The 16,927-nt window shown below is 38.5% G+C and overlaps 1 protein-coding gene across 3 annotated transcripts in view; it reads right to left on the minus strand.

The window, feature by feature from the left end:
• The window catches only part of LOC133864387 (protein STRUBBELIG-RECEPTOR FAMILY 5), a 43,032-nt gene extending 37,207 nt beyond the window's left edge, over positions 1-5,825 (minus strand). The window contains exons 1-2 of one of the 3 annotated variants that reach the window (XM_062300714.1): positions 5,556-5,661; positions 4,504-5,451 (exon numbers count right to left, since the gene is read on the minus strand). In XM_062300714.1, coding sequence (XP_062156698.1) covers positions 4,504-4,696 — 193 coding nt within the window. In that variant the 5' untranslated portion in view covers positions 4,697-5,451; positions 5,556-5,661. Of the gene's footprint in view, positions 1-4,503 lie in introns of all 3 variants that reach the window. The other 2 variants (XM_062300712.1, XM_062300713.1) reach the window with 2 other exon arrangements.
• Between the last annotated feature and the right edge of the window lie 11,102 nt (positions 5,826-16,927).

The following is a 16,927-nucleotide window of genomic DNA, read 5'->3' on the forward strand; positions in this document are numbered from 1 at the left end:
CCAGTAACCGCGGACGCGGTTCCTACTTCTCTCAGGATGCGGCTTCTTCCTCCCGGCCTTCCTGTCAGATCTGTGGCAAACCTGGTCACTCTGCTATTCGCTGCTACCATCGACAGGATATGTCCTACTCTGAACAGTCTCAGCCCCCACAACAGCAGCTCTCTCCACAGGCCTACTATACATCTCCGGCTCTACCAGCTGAGGAATCTTGGTACCCGGACACTGGGGCTACTCATCATATGACAAATACGCTGCAGAACCTCAATATCTCTCATGAGGACTATCATGGACAGGATCAAATCCGTGTGGGTGATGGATCAGGTTTGCCTATCTCTCATATTGGTTCAGCTTCTTTATCTCTTTCTCGTCGTACTTTTGTTCTAAATCAACTCCTTCGGGTTCCCTCCATCTGTAAAAATCTTCTTTCGGTTAGACAATTTGCACTTGATAATTCTGTCTTTTTTGAATTTCATTCATCTTTCTTTGTCATTAAGGACTCTCAAACCGGGATCATCCTCCATCAAGGGCGCACTAAAGATGGTCTCTATCACCTTCTTCCCTCATCGAGTTCTCCACCAATAAATCAAGCACTTGTTGGTGCTCGTACATCATCTACTTCTTGGCACAAGCGCTTAGGTCACCCAGCATTTCGAACAGTCCACCGTGTTCTTTCTCAGTTTCAGCTTCCGGTTCATTCCAATAAGGCAGTCACACCTTGCAAGATCTGCCCACAAGCTAAGGGTCATCAATTGCCGTTTTCTTCTTCTACTTCCAGCATTTGTAAACCTTTAGAATTAGTTTATTCAGATGTATGGGGACCTTCCCCAACTCTTTCAATTAATGGAAATCGCTTTTATGTGTCCTTTATTGATGCTTATAGTCGTTACACTTGGGTTTATCCAATTCAAGCTAAATCTGATGTTATGCCAACCTTTCTTCAATTTCAAGCCATGGCTGAACGTTTACTCAATTCCAAAATAATAAGCGTTCAATCTGACTGGGGTGGTGAATATCGCACACTTCACTCTTATTTTCAAACTCATGGCATAACTCATCGTATCTCTTGTCCTCATACACACCAACAACAAGGATGTGTCGAAAGAAAACATAGGCACCTCATTGACACTACTCTAGCTCTCTTGGCTGAAAGTCATCTCCCTCAAAAATTTTGGGATGAGGCTTGTCTCACTTCCTGTTACCTTATCAATCGCTTGCCAACACCTTTGTTACACAATAAATCACCTTTTGAGACACTGTTTAAACAAATTCCAGATTATAAGTTTCTTAAGGTGTTCGGCTGTGCTTGCTTTCCCAACTTAAGACCCTATAATTCTCATAAGTTTTCCCCCCGATCCAAAGAATGTCTCTTTCTTGGGTACAGTCCGCATCACAAAGGCTATAAATGCCTCCACCTTGAGTCTGGTCAGGTATACATCTCCCGCGATGTCATCTTCCATGAAGATCAATTTCCTTTTGCTGCTGTCCCTACTGTTTCTCCTTCCCCTTCTCCACTTCTGGCACCGGTTCTACCTCCTTTACTTCCAACACCTCCTATCACATCTCAGCTACATATTCCAGCAGTTGTCTCCTCTTCTAATTCTCCCTCCAGTTCTCCTTCTCCTACCTCTGCTGAGATTAGTCAACCTAATTCCATCTCCCACACAGATAGTCCTCCTGTTCGGGTACATCCCATGCGTACAAGGTCAATGAATAACATTTTTCAGCAGAGGCAACTTACAGATGGCACCATCCGATACCCTGTTCCACAGGGTTTAGTGGCAGAAACACATTCAGCCCTTGTTGAACCCACTTGCTTCTCCAATGCAGTCAAAGTTCCGGAATGGAGACAGGCTATGCAGGTTGAATTTAATGCCCTTCTTCAAAACCAGACCTGGTCTCTTGTTGCTAAGCAGCCTTCTCAGAATCTTGTAGGCTGTAAGTGGGTATTCAAGCTTAAGCGGAAAGCTGATGGGTCTATTGAACGTCATAAAGCACGTCTAGTTGCTAAGGGGTTTCATCAACAGGCCGGTGTTGATTTTGGAGAGACCTATAGTCCTGTTGTCAAGCCTACATCCATTCGGACAGTTATTTCTATTGCCTTTTCAGCAGGCTGGTCCATCAAGCAGATTGATATTCAGAATGCATTCTTGCATGGTTTTCTATCCGAGGATGTATACATGGTACAACCACCTGGTTTTATTCATCCCAGCTTTCCTAATCATGTGTGCAAGCTTCAAAAGGCGATTTATGGCTTAAAACAAGCTCCCCGAGCTTGGTTTTCTCGTCTCAGCAATAAGTTACTTCAGATTGGTTTTGTGGGTTCTAAGGCTGACACCTCTCTATTCATTTATCGCACCAAGACAGTAACTATTTTTCTTTTAATTTATGCCGATGACATAATCATTACAGCCTCAGATCCAGGTGCAATTACAGAACTTTTGAAGCTTCTAAGTGTTGATTTTGCAGTAAAAGAATTGGGTGATCTTCACTATTTTTTAGGTGTTGAAGTCAATAGAGTGGAAGCGGGTCTTCTTCTCTCACAGAAACGATATATTTTGGATCTCTTGAAGAAAACAAATATGCATGAAGCCAAGCCTATATCTTCTCCTATGGCGTCTTCTTCAACTCTCTCTGCTTTCACTGGTGATCCAATGGAAGATCCAACCCTATACCGGAGTACTGTAGGGTCATTACAGTATCTCTCTCTCACAAGACCAGATTTAGGGTTTGCAGTAAATAGAGTGTGCCAGTTTATGCACCGCCCACTTCAACCTCATTGGCAAGCTGTGAAACGAATTCTTCGGTACTTGAAACACACAATTTCTCATGGACTTCTTATTAGCCGTACTTCTTCTCTTCAGTTGCAAGCATACTCGGATGTTGACTGGGCTGGATGTCCCGATGATCGCCGCTCCACGGGTGCATATTGTGTGTTTCTTGGTTCTAACTTGGTATCTTGGAGCTCCCGCAAACAACCTACAGTCTCTAGGTCCTCAACAGAAGCAGAGTATAAAGCCGTTGCAAACACTACTGCCGAACTCCTATGGATTCGTGCTTTACTTCAAGAACTTGGAATCAGTTTACGTTCTCCACCTACTCTATGGTGTGATAATATTGGGGCTACATACATGTCGGTTAATCCGGTTTTTCATGCTCGTACAAAGCATGTGGAGATCGATTTTCACTTTGTTCGTGATCGGGTAGCTAATAAATCCTTGGAAATCCGGTTCATTCCTAGTTCGGATCAACTTGCGGATGTACTTACTAAACCTCTAGTCTCCCAACGTTTTCAGCACCTATGTCACAAGCTCAACGTGCGATCTTCCCCGTTGATCTTGCGGGAGGGTATTAAGGATACTACCTAGGAAATCAACTTCTATTCAAACTCTAGTGTTAAGCTAGATAAGATTCAGTTATATTAGAATTCAAATTCTATGATAAATAGATAAGAGATAAGATAGCTAAGAATTCTAATCCTATTATATAGGAATGAGATACAGTCATGTATTGTAATTCAAACTCTCTTGTATCCTCCTATATATATCAATGAAAACTCAATAGATGTGTACGGTTTCAAGAGCCAAAATATTCTTGTTCTATCATTCTGCTACTCATGAATCTTGCAAATACACTCATTATGGTGTAACAATCACTCTATGTATTATTGTTGGGATCTACACAGAAAACCGTCTGGGTCAACCACTTAGGTCTCGTCTCAGCAGGATCTCTCTCCATTATCTCTGCTCAAACATCTTATTCTGATTTCATAACTATCTCGAGAGATGAGTATGCTCAATTCCTTATTCATGGCTACTCTTGCCAAGTCAAGAACTACACCTCACTGTCTTCTCTCCTCCACTCATAATCCGTGGGTAATCCGAGGGTCACCTGTTAGGGATAGTCAATTCCTTATTCATGGCTACTCTTGCCAAGTCAAGAACTACACCTCACTGTCTTCTCTCCTCCACTCATAATCCGTAGGTAATCCGCTGGTCCTGTTAGGGATAGTATAATGCCCCGACATCTTCACCTACTTCAAAAAATACCATGAGCCACTACTACTATGCCTTGACATTAAACTGGCAGTGGAAAATGATATAAAATTGTTCTTTTTTTTTTAACTAAAGAAAATTGAAGGAACCAAAATCTAACCCCTAACACAAATGCCCAACAAAGCTGCAATTCAAACTAGAATTATGCAGCAATTAAAAATATCAAACTACACAAACAATCATCACACAATCAACACAATGATTTTGTTGACAAAGTAGAAACTTTTTGAACACATCAAACGTAAAATTACTCTAGGGCAGCCAAAGCCAGGAAATCACTAACTATAAAAGATTTTTTTTACAAGTAATAAAAATATATTAAAAAAGTATATGGCACCCCTGAATATACAGGACTAACCAAACCAGCCCAAGAAAAGGAAACCCAACAAACCCGCTAGACCCTAAAGCCCTACAACCCAAGACCCAAATGAGGCATTCAACACTATATTACCTTTCCAACACCGAGAGGGTGCGCTTGCGTCGCCGTAGTTAATGAAACTTTTCAAATTCAACAATTCTCTCCTACCTTTGGTCTTTTGGCGCGCTACCATTGTTTCCCGATAAAACTCATCTTCAATGGCATCTAGGATTGCCAAGGACAAACTATCGCCCTCATCACCATCCATCTCCCAATCCAAGGGCATGCCAGGATGTAAAACACCCAATGGGTAAGGGGTTTCTCCATCCTCCCCATTCCAAATCTCGTTACCCTGATCCCACACTACAATCTCCTCATTCAGGCCAAAGCCTACCAGCCACTTCTTAGACAAAATCAGACCTTTAATCAGGGGATCCTCACCCTTTTGATTGTTAGGAGTGCCTCAACCACCCAAAAGGGAAGGAGTCGCTTCCACCCTAACTTCCTCAGCAACAAGAGTCGATGACGACGCGGCCGACACTCTAGGCGAGAGAAGGGGTTGCACTGACAGACCCAAATTGAGAAACCCCCTCCAAAGGAAACCCTTCACTGGAGAAGATTGCTTAACGACAGCCTTCATGGAAACTGCCACTCCAACAGAATCCAGCAATGGCTGCATTGCTCTACAAGAAGAGGATACTCCACCTCGGAGCGTTGCGAAGACTTGGTCTCACCGTCCATATCTATCCTCATTGCCACCACAGACTCTGCAAATAAGTTCTCATCCAAATGCACTGCTCTGCCTTCTCTAGCCTTCCTATAGGAACTCTAAAACAGCTTAGATACCAACCACGCTGAAGTAAAGAGAAGTAACCTTTCTCCCAACTCAGCCGCCCCAGATAATGAGTCACCAAAAGAAAGCGATCCTGCCAGGTGGATGTGGACTCCATTGCTCAACAAACCCAACATCATTGCCTACCGGTGCCACAGAAGACCCCTCAGACTTGAGGGAAAATTCCAGAGACGTTGAGGATACCATCTCTATTGTCGGAGCAAAGAGCAAAGCAGCAAAAAAACAACAGATCAGAAGAGGATGTCGACAAGGGAGGAAAGACAAATCTTAGAGCAGCAGGGTTCTCGATCACCTGAGGTTAAGCTACGTCCTCCAACGCTGACACCAAAGACGGAATCTACTGTGACCGCCGAAGCTGAAACACACCCACCGGCGAAAGCATACCTCACCTGAGAAGACCCACTCTGATGGACTTCAAAAACCATGGTTGCAAATGAAGATAGCGCATCGACCGTCGATGGTGAAGTAACAAGCCTCGCCTGGACCTTCGGCATCTTCAGGCGACGATGCAGACCCAGGATCTGAAGAGAACCTAGGACCCGCTCCAGGTCCCGAACCGAGTCCAGCATCCGTAACCACATCACCCTCAACAAATCCAGAACCCATCTTCTCACAAAACCAGTTTGGGCTTAGACACGAACCAGCCCAAATGAACACCTTTAAAATCCACTATGGGTAATTGGTCCAGCCCAAAACCAACTACCCGACCCACTTCGGCCTTAATCCAATCACACACATCTTTCTCCACACATAACCTAAACTCTTCTTCTGTGTGCGATTGACGAGAGTACCCTTCATCTTCGACGCCTTCTTCACTGACCCAGAGATCTCCTCTAAACCAACCTCCACCCTCTTCAGATTCTTCTCCATCTCAGAACAAGCCCCAACAATCTCAAATTCTCACCTTCGTTAGCCCATTCAAAACAAACCGCCACTAGAAACAGATCAAGGTGACCCAAAGTCAGCGTCTTTAACCCACCAGAGGCCGCAGCAAAACTGGTTGTAGCCCTCACCACTTCCGTGAAGGAGCACCCAGACGAAGAAGCCTTTGCGCGTAGTCCCACCTGCTTCCCCGCCAATGAAATCTCAACAGAACCCAAGAACCTAGACTTGGCTTGAAAAGGAACCAACATCTTACGCAACTCTACCACAAACCGACGCCATCCCCACCCTCCATGACCATCGAGAAGCCAGATGATACCTTTCCAACCACCCTCTGCATAAACTGCCACCTCCAGATAACGGCCGGCCTTATTATTGCCCCCATGGTCCATCAGCACTTTCTCATCCTCCCAGTAAGACTTGGTGAAGTCTTCTGTACCCGGAGACTTCGGCCCCGTTTAGTAACTCCCTCCCTTCCCCTTCCCTTCTTCAACCGTATCCACCAGCCAAACGGAGCATTGGAAACCCATAAAAACATACCCAACAAAATCTTTTTTCCTTTCCTCCAAATGAAATTCTGCCTTATCTTCTCGCACCGAAAAGAAGAATTTTTTCGCTTCCTGTGAGAAACGCCGCTCCATATCAGCACCGCTTGGTAACTCCGCGTGCAACCTCGCTCCACCACCAGCCGACGACTCGCACCAGCTTTGCTCAGAACTAACAATCCAAAACCAAACCAGAAACACAACCAAAATAGAGAGCTATGCGAAAACCCAATGCTGTTCGAGCTTCAAAGCAGCGAGAGAGAACGGAACCTAGCGGGATGCGCCTTCACGCGCCACCACTGGGTGAATGAGACAAGAGTGTAAAAAGAAGAGGCATAGTAAAACTTATAATCCTTGTAACATTACTAAGACAATCCGCACGCAGACAAGTTCCTCGCTTGTCTCCTTGATAGCCTCCAGCTCCATACTGGCTAATCTTCTACACGTGAACTCCTTACTGACCCTCCGGTAGACTTCAAGCGGTTGAAGGATTGGTAATGGATGTGGTTTGATACATAGCACTCCAAAGAGAGAAGGAAAGGATTAAAGGCTCTCAACTGAATTCTCTTGGCTCATCACAAGATTGAAGCAAAGCTCCTTCTCAAAGGGACTCTAGAACACTTTCTTGATTGGCTTGCTTAACCTTTGAAAATGGGCATCCTTAACTATTTATATGATCGAAGGAAAACACATAAAAACAACTTCCACACGGTGCAAATATTCCTGCGGCATAAGTACGGCCCAATTTGCATTAGCACAGTCTCTAGGGTTTCATCGCTAAATTTCAGTGACAGCCGAGAGCGTCAGCAAGGACCAAGTGAGGGTCAAGGTGACGAAGCTCTCTAGAAGTCCCTGGAACATCCAGCACAAACCAGGTGACAATCCAGGTGACAGAGTTCTCTGGAAGTCCCTAGAACATCTAGCGTCAACACGTCATGGTGACGGTCCAGGTGAAGGTGCTCTCGGGAGTCCACTAGAACAACTAGCGTCAGCTCGTCGAGGTGACGGTCTTGGTGACGGTGCTCTCTGGTTGATTCTTGAAGTCTTTATCCATGAAATCCGTCAAGACAGTTGGTGACGGTCTAGGTCACATTTTTACAACTTCAACTAAAACAACTTAACTTTTTATACCAAAAGGCTTAGGTGTTGAAAAGTTTTACAACCAAGTTTTGATCACTGGCGACCTAACAACATTGTTCACAAATTTCACCATAGCACTAAAACATTACAGTCTATTTACATTCATAGTCACATATTTACATTATCCGTTTAATTTTCAACCATACTTATACATTATAGTCTATCAACCCCTACATCAACCATGCTTTACAAAAATGTGAAATACCTAGTCCAACTACTCGTGAAGCCCTTGTCTATTGATCACTCTGGTTATTCATCTTCCGCATCAGTGTGCTCAATTTTTGTAAAACAATGTTTTACATGTGGAAATGTGAATCCACAGCTAAACAAGTAAAAATTCTCTTTGAAAACTATCCTTAACATATTATATCATAAATTATAAAAAGAAGCATTGTAAAAGCATTATTATATTTTAGCTTTAAAACATCGTATCTTTAACTTAAAACCTCACATTGTATGACATGAACATCGTAGTACTTAATCATCCATGTCATTGAACTTCATACATATACATACAAATAAAATCCAATTTAAATACTAGATGGTAATAACAATCAATATACTCAAAATAAGTCATGCTTCACACACCAACATAATTTCATGTACATATCTCATCAAGGAAACAATCTTTTAATTTGTCTAACATTTCTCCTTTTATTACCTCATTACAGACTTATTGTTAATTTAGGGTGGGATTTTGCTCATGACCGTGCATCAGGCTATCATAATGGGAAATTTGGTCACACCCATGCAATAGAGCATCATCAAGTGTGACACAACACTCGTGACCACGCATAAGACTGTTGCCATGCGTGATCCCCTATAACAACAAACTGTGACTAAGCAAAAGATCGTCGCCACAAGTATTTTCACATGACCGAGCAAAAGACCAACGTCATGCATGGGAAAATTGATCACGACATGATCGAGTAAAAGACCGACTCCACGTATGATACCCTATAACAACAAACAGTGACCGAGCAAAAGACTGGTGCCACAAGTGATTTTCACAAGACCGAGCAAAAGACCAATGTCATGGCAAAATCGATCACAACGTGGCTGAGCAAAAGAGCAACGCCACGTTTGATAACCTATATCAACAAACCGTGGCTGAGCAAAAGAGTGACGTAATGAGTGATTTATTAACTTACCTAACATAACCTAAGACACCAACAATTTCCATTTATTGAATTACAATAAGAACCCACTCATAAAAATTGTATAAAATATAAACGAATACACCAAATTAAAACCTAAATAAATATTATAAATCTTGCTACCGCATTCTACATCACACTCTTGGTCGAACGAAATGCCATAATTTACACATGTAGTAGTAAATTTGGCAAAACTTTTGCTATAAGTATCAGAATCGCACAAATGACCACAATTTAGAAAGCTTTCTTCGGCGCGTACGTCACGACCACCCAGCTATGCTCAATGCAAATCATTTTCGGGCCCAAAACCCACCTTTTTCAACTCCAAATTCTTATTTTAAGTTATCCCTTGCCATTTCTAGGAAATAGTTGTTGTCTTTGGGGCAACTAAGGTTCTCTTTTCCCTATTCGTGATTATCGCCCTTCTTCCTGGACTTCCTTTCAGCTTAAATCTTAAATTTCTACCTACTATCATACGTTATCAGAACATCCCTAGTTCTTCACGGCGTCAATATATACTTAATTTACTATTTTATATCATTATTTCCAAATTCTTATATTTATTCAGCTCTTATTTTTCCTGGATATTATAGATAGTGCTCTAAAAAATTGTATGACATTTTCTTTTAATAAAAGTGTTTTATTTTTCTAAGAATTACTTGAACATTTGGGCATTGCATGTAGTCCTTAGGTTACATTTTTCGTGATTTGGGTGTCTTAATGAGATCAATAACAAGAAGATCAAATTACAAGTTCCTTGTAACTTAAAACATTAGTTCATAGTCGGTGATGAAATTTGGTATTTCTTCTAATAAGATTATAACATATCAATTATAATGATTTGCATTGACATGGAAGTGGAGACTTCTGATTTATATGTTGATGTATTTAGAATACATTAAACTGGACCACAATGAGTTATTATTCTATAAACCACTATCAACTAAATAATTAAACTCACGACTACTAATAGCATTGACTCTTAAATCCTGAAAGGATTGTGAACTCAAACGTGGAGTATTCGTTACTTTAATGCATATAGGAGTGAGATCTTGTATGGTCAAAAAACCTCAATACGTTGGATAATCCCATTTAGCGTTATGGGAACATTAACCCTCGAGATGGAATCCATAATATCTTATTGAAACATGAATATCACATTAAAATAAATTTAATAGGAATTGATTATTCTTAGTCTTAAGCGTGAGCATTAAGTAAGAAGTTATTAAAATAAAATTACTCTATAGAATTTAGTTCGAAGAGTATAAGAATAATCAAGAAATTAAATTAGGTAGTCAAGGAAATGAAGAGGTAGAAGAAATAAAGTGATAGTAAATTTATTTGACTTTATTTCTCTAAGGATATTTCATGTAGATGTCAAATGCAATATTTAGCAGTTAGGGAGCTCTTGTATAATTAAATAAATATTAAAGTGTAATTATATTTTGTAGTTGAATAAAATATAATTAATGATAACTTTGGGCTAGTTATGAAATAACAAAAGTCCAAAGCTCATTGGAACTAAGTTTTAATTTTTCTCTCAGGTCCCTCGAAGCTATTTATACAATTATACCCCATTATAGGGGTGGTCAGCCATCACTTAGTGTTCGAGGAGAAGGAAAAATCAGTTTTCTCTCACTACCTACAGGCCTACACGCATACCACGGAGAAAACAAATTAAAGAAGCCACTCTTTTGGCCTTTCAATAGTCATTGAGGAGAAGAGCTAAGGTGTTTCAAGAGCACAAAGTAATTGTTTGGTGATTTAAGCATCAAAGGTATGTCTTCTCCTTATGTTTTTCTTGTCTAATTGGAAAAAAAAAAAAAATGATTTTTGAAAAGTTGTGATTTGTGCAAAACTATGATGCATGATCCTGGTATATTTTTGAAAAGTTTTCCGCTGCATATGATTTGCATGTAATGCATATCAGTTTTACTACATCATCAATTATGGAGCATTTGACCATATGACTGGTTTGTCTACCACACTCTGATTATCACTTTCCTGAGACATCTCAGAGCCCCTAGCTAAAGTTGCAAGCTCGGGAAACACACATCTTAGCCCTGACTTTCAATTAGTATTTTGTGTTACATATTCCTAGTTTTCCTTTTAATTTATTATCCATTTGCAAGATTACTAAAACTCTTCACTATTGTGTCAGTTTTTATCCATTTTTGTGTATATTTCAGGATCTTCAACTAAAGTGGATGATTGGCATCAGGGTTCTGATCTGAACTTGTGTCATATAAATTCACTTTACTTTCCCACTTGTGATCAACCTAAATACATAAAAGGCGCAACAATTTCAACAGAATCACCACTTTCGCATTTGACATTAAGTAAATGAAACCCAGATCACATATCAAAACTATATCATAATCGCAATGTCAAAAAAAAAAAAAAAAAAAAGCTAGAAAATAAAATACAAAGCGTACCATCTGGAGAAGCGGTCTTGGAATGAACAGGAGTCATCAGGACCCCAAAGAAAACATACCACAAAACAACAATGCTGTTGGGGCACATCTTTCCCACACAAAAGAATCAGAATCCAGAAAAAGAAAACAAGTAATGTAAACCGCCAAGAGGAAATGATGATAGTTCATCCATGTACAGAAAAGTTCGAAGGTACTTTTGTTGAAGATTTGGTGGGTTCTCTTGGGTTGGTTCTGGTGGCTAATATTAGAGGGAAAAGGAAGGAGAAGGAACACATTGACAACTAACAATGGTTGAGAATGAGAGAATGGCATTGCAATTGTCAGAGCGAAAGGTGAGGAGAGAATGAGAGCCTCTCAATGTTTTCCTGATTCTCTTAAAGCATTAACAACAGCCTCCCAACCATTTTCCCTATACGTAGGGAACAAAACCATTTTTTTTTCCCTTTAAAAAAAAACACCCCACAACAACTTCCCTTTATTTTTTACTATATCATTAAAATATTTTTTTTTTTTTTAACTTTTACTTTAATTAAAAGTTGGAAAAAGAAGATAAAGTAGGAGTGGGATAATATATTTTTTACTTTAATTAAAAGTAGGAAAGAGAAATAAAATTGGACAGAGGTAATATATTTTATGAATAAACAATTGAATGGGAAGTAAATAGTATTTCCCATTGCATTGGGAAGAACTATTCACTTCCCAGGGAAACAAAAATTTTAGGGAAGCTGCTGTGAATGGGTTTTTATAACTTTCTTGAAATTTTTCCTAAAATAAATTTTCCCTAAAATTTAGGGAATAGACCCCCTTTAGGGAAGCTGCTGTGAATGCTCTTACCTCTTTATGCTCCCGTGCCTGCTTCTTTCAACTGATTTCTAAGGGCGTGTTTGGATAAAACACTTTTTTTTTTGGAAAAATTGCACCATTGGTCCATGTGTTTAGCTTAAATTACAAATTATTCCATGTGGTATAAAAAATAATTATAAAGTCATTGCGGTAGGCAAAAATTACAAATTACTCCTTAGAGTCGTTTTCCATCCACAAACTTAACAGAAACCGTTAGGTTGCCACGTCACTCCAATAAAAATGTGACACGTGTCACTCTTAATAATAATAAAAAAGTTAAAATAAAAAAAAAAAAAAAAAAAAAAAAAAAAAAAAAAAACCTAAAAAATTAAAAACTTCAAATTTTATTACTTAAAAAAAAAAAATGGGGTTTTGGGGGAGGCTGCAGTGGAATTCTACATACCTTTTGGGGAACATAAGTATATGTGCACACCCAACATTAAATTACAGGAAAGCATTCAACATAACATTTCGGTTATATATGCATATATTTTTTCTGAACCTTTGGGGAATACAAGTATACGTATACACCCAAACATCACATCTCAACAAGTCAATCAATATCATAACTCGACCTCACATATGTACATGTCATTCGGAACCTTTGGGGAATACAGATATACATGCACTCCAAATACATGACATCTCATAAAACACATATGCAATCTAGCCGAATATCACTATACATATGTTCTTTCCCATTCAAACTCATATGCATACTAATATGTCTAGCATGAAGCACTTTACTAAAACATGTCACACACCATTGTTGTGGTCGTTTTCAAACTCAATAATAATACCACTCGCAATAGCACGAATCACTGTATGATAGTGTCTATATTGAGGGTGTCGATCCACAAAGATTGTATTGGTTGTATCTATTAAGCTTTAATAAAATAAATTCTAATTTATGCTTAGAAAATGATGTTTTTGTGGTTTTTAGTTTTTAAACTAGCAACTGAAATTAAGTGCTGGAAAATAAATTAAAGTTGAACTTAATGAGATGAAAAATAGGGAATTGATTTCACCGCTATCCTCGTAACAATGGCTATCATATTAACATGAGACATTCATTCTAGGTATGATATTACTTGTGTGTGGTTGTCAAGCACACAATAAAGTGTCAAGAAAATACCATCATCAATAAATAAGTATAATCCATCTTTGTTAAGCGTGGACTATCAAATGCATTAACTTAGTTACACACAAACAATGATTAAGTGTAGCTCATCTTAGGATTTGTACAAATCATCTACCTAAATTACTCTACTCTAAAATGCAGCATGACTTGTTTATCCTAGGTATGAACTATCAAAATCACTTGTTAAATGTTCAAATAATACCATTACATAACTATTACATTTATCATCTTTTGAACAATAAATATTATTTGAGTACAATCAAAATAAAAGGCTTTCTCATAGACAAGATAAACATTTAATTAAGATTGCATTAAATATTAAAACCAATTACAAAGTTGTAATTCTCATAGTTATACAATCATAAAAGCCTAAAATAGAAAAATCCCAAAGAAAAACAATTAAGCCATTGATACTTGGATAGGGTTTATCAAAACCATAGGCAGAGCTTAGCCACGCATGGAGGTCCTTGGATCACTTGATGTTGTTGAGCAATCCCCCATGATGCACTGTCCACGAACACACCGTAAAAATAACTCTCCCTCACGTTTTGTTTTTCTCTTTTCTTCTTCCTAAAAAAACTAATCTAAAGACTAAAAAATGACTAAGAGGAAGAGAGGAAACCAAATGGACGTGGATCTTATTTTTATAGAGGAAGGAAAGAATCCTCATCATGAAAACGTGCTGCCCAAGTCTGGAAACCACGCCTCTGAATTGATCCCAGCATTTATTTCATTTTCAGAACTACTACGGGCAGATCTGCATTTCGAAGCCACTTTGTCGATTAATCGACAGGATGTTTCAATCGATCGACCAATCACTCGATCTACTGAATTGGTCGATTGATCGACTTCGATCTTGCAAAAATCTTTCATCCGTTTTAAGCTTAATTCTGAGGGCTTTTTGGTCTTTTTTCCTCTAACCACCTGAAAATATTAAAAACACTAAAACAAGGAAAAATGTTAGATTATAATGAGGCTAAGGGTTTAACAATAACAAGTTAAGGGGATTGAATGTGCAACATTTAAGACTTATCAACCATCATGCTATGCATGCTCTTATTTTGTTTCTTAGTTTCTAGTGCCTGCAAGGCTTCAACCTCATGACTTGTTTCTGATGTCGTGAGACTGTATACCCACTGGTATTACACTTACTTTTCCAATGTGTCTTTCAACCAGGGTCTTACGTTAAGTGTTCATGATTTCATACATGCTAGTGCTTCCACACAAATGCTCTGTGTACATGCTTTCATACTTATGCAATTCATATCATCTCATGATTTTCTTAATCTTTTCATAAAACACAACTCAATCCTCATATTCACAAACATAACTTAAACTCATAAACATCATCAAATCATCTCTTTAACATAATTGAAAGTATTGAGACAATCCCAAGCATATATCATACTAAAATAATATTGGCTCGAGTTTATCAAATCGTAACATTTTCACATCATTAAACTGAACATATTTTCCTAATGAGTAAATACTCACTTTAGTTGCTCGATAATTGGCTTAAAGAAGGATCCTCAATAAAAGTCTTGCAATATACCATTGCATTATCACATTGCATGACACATCAAAACTATAATATTTTCTAACTATAAATTCCCACATAGATCTTGGATTGCTCAAGAACTAAGACCCATGGAAAACCCATAAATTTATAGGGTTCCATTTGACAACCCATTAACTAAAAACAATAACCCATAAGATTATTTTAAGGTTAGATGCACAAATTACTATTTTACAATACTTCGAAAAATCTAGGGTTTTGGTTCTTACCTTGATTTCTCACCAAAGTAAAACCCAATGCTTAGAAGTTGTCTATAGCACTTCAAAGTATTCAATACCTAACGAAAAATCAAGAGATCAAGCTCAAACTCTCAAAAATCAACACAAAATCTAAAGGAACTATGATTTTTGGATTTTCCTTAAACTAATTAGTGAAAACGTAGATTCTACCCCGAGGATCACGTTTTCAGTGTCAGATTTGAGTTTGGAAGCTTCAATATGCTAAGATCTAGAGTTTATAGGCAAACCCTGAGAGAGAGAGAGAGAGAGAGAGAGAGAGAGAGAGAGAGAGAGAGAGAGAGAGAGAGAGAGAGAGAGAGAAATAGGAGAAGTGAGCTACAGAAACTCATTCCAGAACTTCAATACGAGCCTATCTGGACAGGCAAGTGGACTGTTCAGACACCCGTGTGCATGGTGCTGCTCTCAGGTAAGGCAGCCCGGACGCATAAATCGTCCGTCTAGACATGCATAAAAACTCTGACTTATTGGAAGTCTTGTTCGTAGGCCATTCGAACATGGCAGTAGACATGAATCTTCTACCAAGCCCGTCCGGACACCAAGCGGATTCGTCCGAACACCTAACCCTAAAAATCAACTCTAAACGTTTTTAAGTATTTTTCTTGCACATTTTACTTAATTATTCACTTAATTAGTATAATTTGTGTTTTTATCACTTAATTAATATCTTGGACGTTACATCCCAGCCCAATATGAGGTGGCTCGCAGGTCACCTCATAGGCCAAGGGTGGCTCGCTGCCCACCCCATATGAGGTTAGGGGTGGTGCGTGGCCACCCCCGACCCATGGGGGAGGATGCAAGCCACCCCCCAAACCCCCTTTTTCAAATTCATTTTTTTTTTTAAATTAATAAAATTCGAAGTTTTTAATTTTTAATATATTAATATTTTTTTTCTTAAGAGTGACACATGCCTTGTTTTTATTTGACAGACATGGCAACCTAACGGTTTTTGTTAAGTTTGTCAACGGAAAACGACTTTAGGGAGTAATTTGTAATTTTTACCTACCACAATAACCTTATAATTATTTTTAATACCACAGTGAGTGATTTGCAATTTAGCCAACTACAGGGATCAATGGTGCAATTTTTCTTTATTTTTTAAAGGAAACAAAAGACAAAGAAAGCCGTCCTTTAACTTTTTTTTTTTTTTTTTAAACAAATGATAAATTAAGGGTTGATTACTATTATGACGTCAACATGATATGATAGTGGTATGAGAAAAGTGTGGTTTCTAACATTATTATTTTTTAATAGAATAAGAGTAATGATATACAACATACATTTATCCCACTATGTTGACATGGTAGGGTATACTAGTCATTAGATTTTTTTTCTTTTAAAAAAATGACTATTATATCTTGCTATGTCAGTATAGTGATATAAAAGTGGACGCAAAAGTTTTGTATATAGCATTTTTTATAGAGTAATGTTAGAAACAACACTTATTTCACCATTATTCCATCTTGCTGACGTGATAGTGTCAATCAATAATTTAATTTAATTTTTATTTTTTAACAATAAATAAATGACATTGCCATGTTAGCAAAGTATGAAAGTGGTAGGATAAAAGTGTGGTTTCTAGCATTACTCTTCTAAATATTATAAACACAAAAATTAGGCTACTCCATTTGGAAGTTAATTTAATGTTGATCTCATGGTCAAAGCGTAGCTTTTTGTTTTTTGTTTTTTGTTTTTTTGTAGTTTTTAAT

This window comes from Alnus glutinosa, chromosome 3, assembly GCF_958979055.1.
Source record: "Alnus glutinosa chromosome 3, dhAlnGlut1.1, whole genome shotgun sequence".
Taxonomy (NCBI): Eukaryota; Viridiplantae; Streptophyta; class Magnoliopsida; order Fagales; family Betulaceae; genus Alnus; species Alnus glutinosa.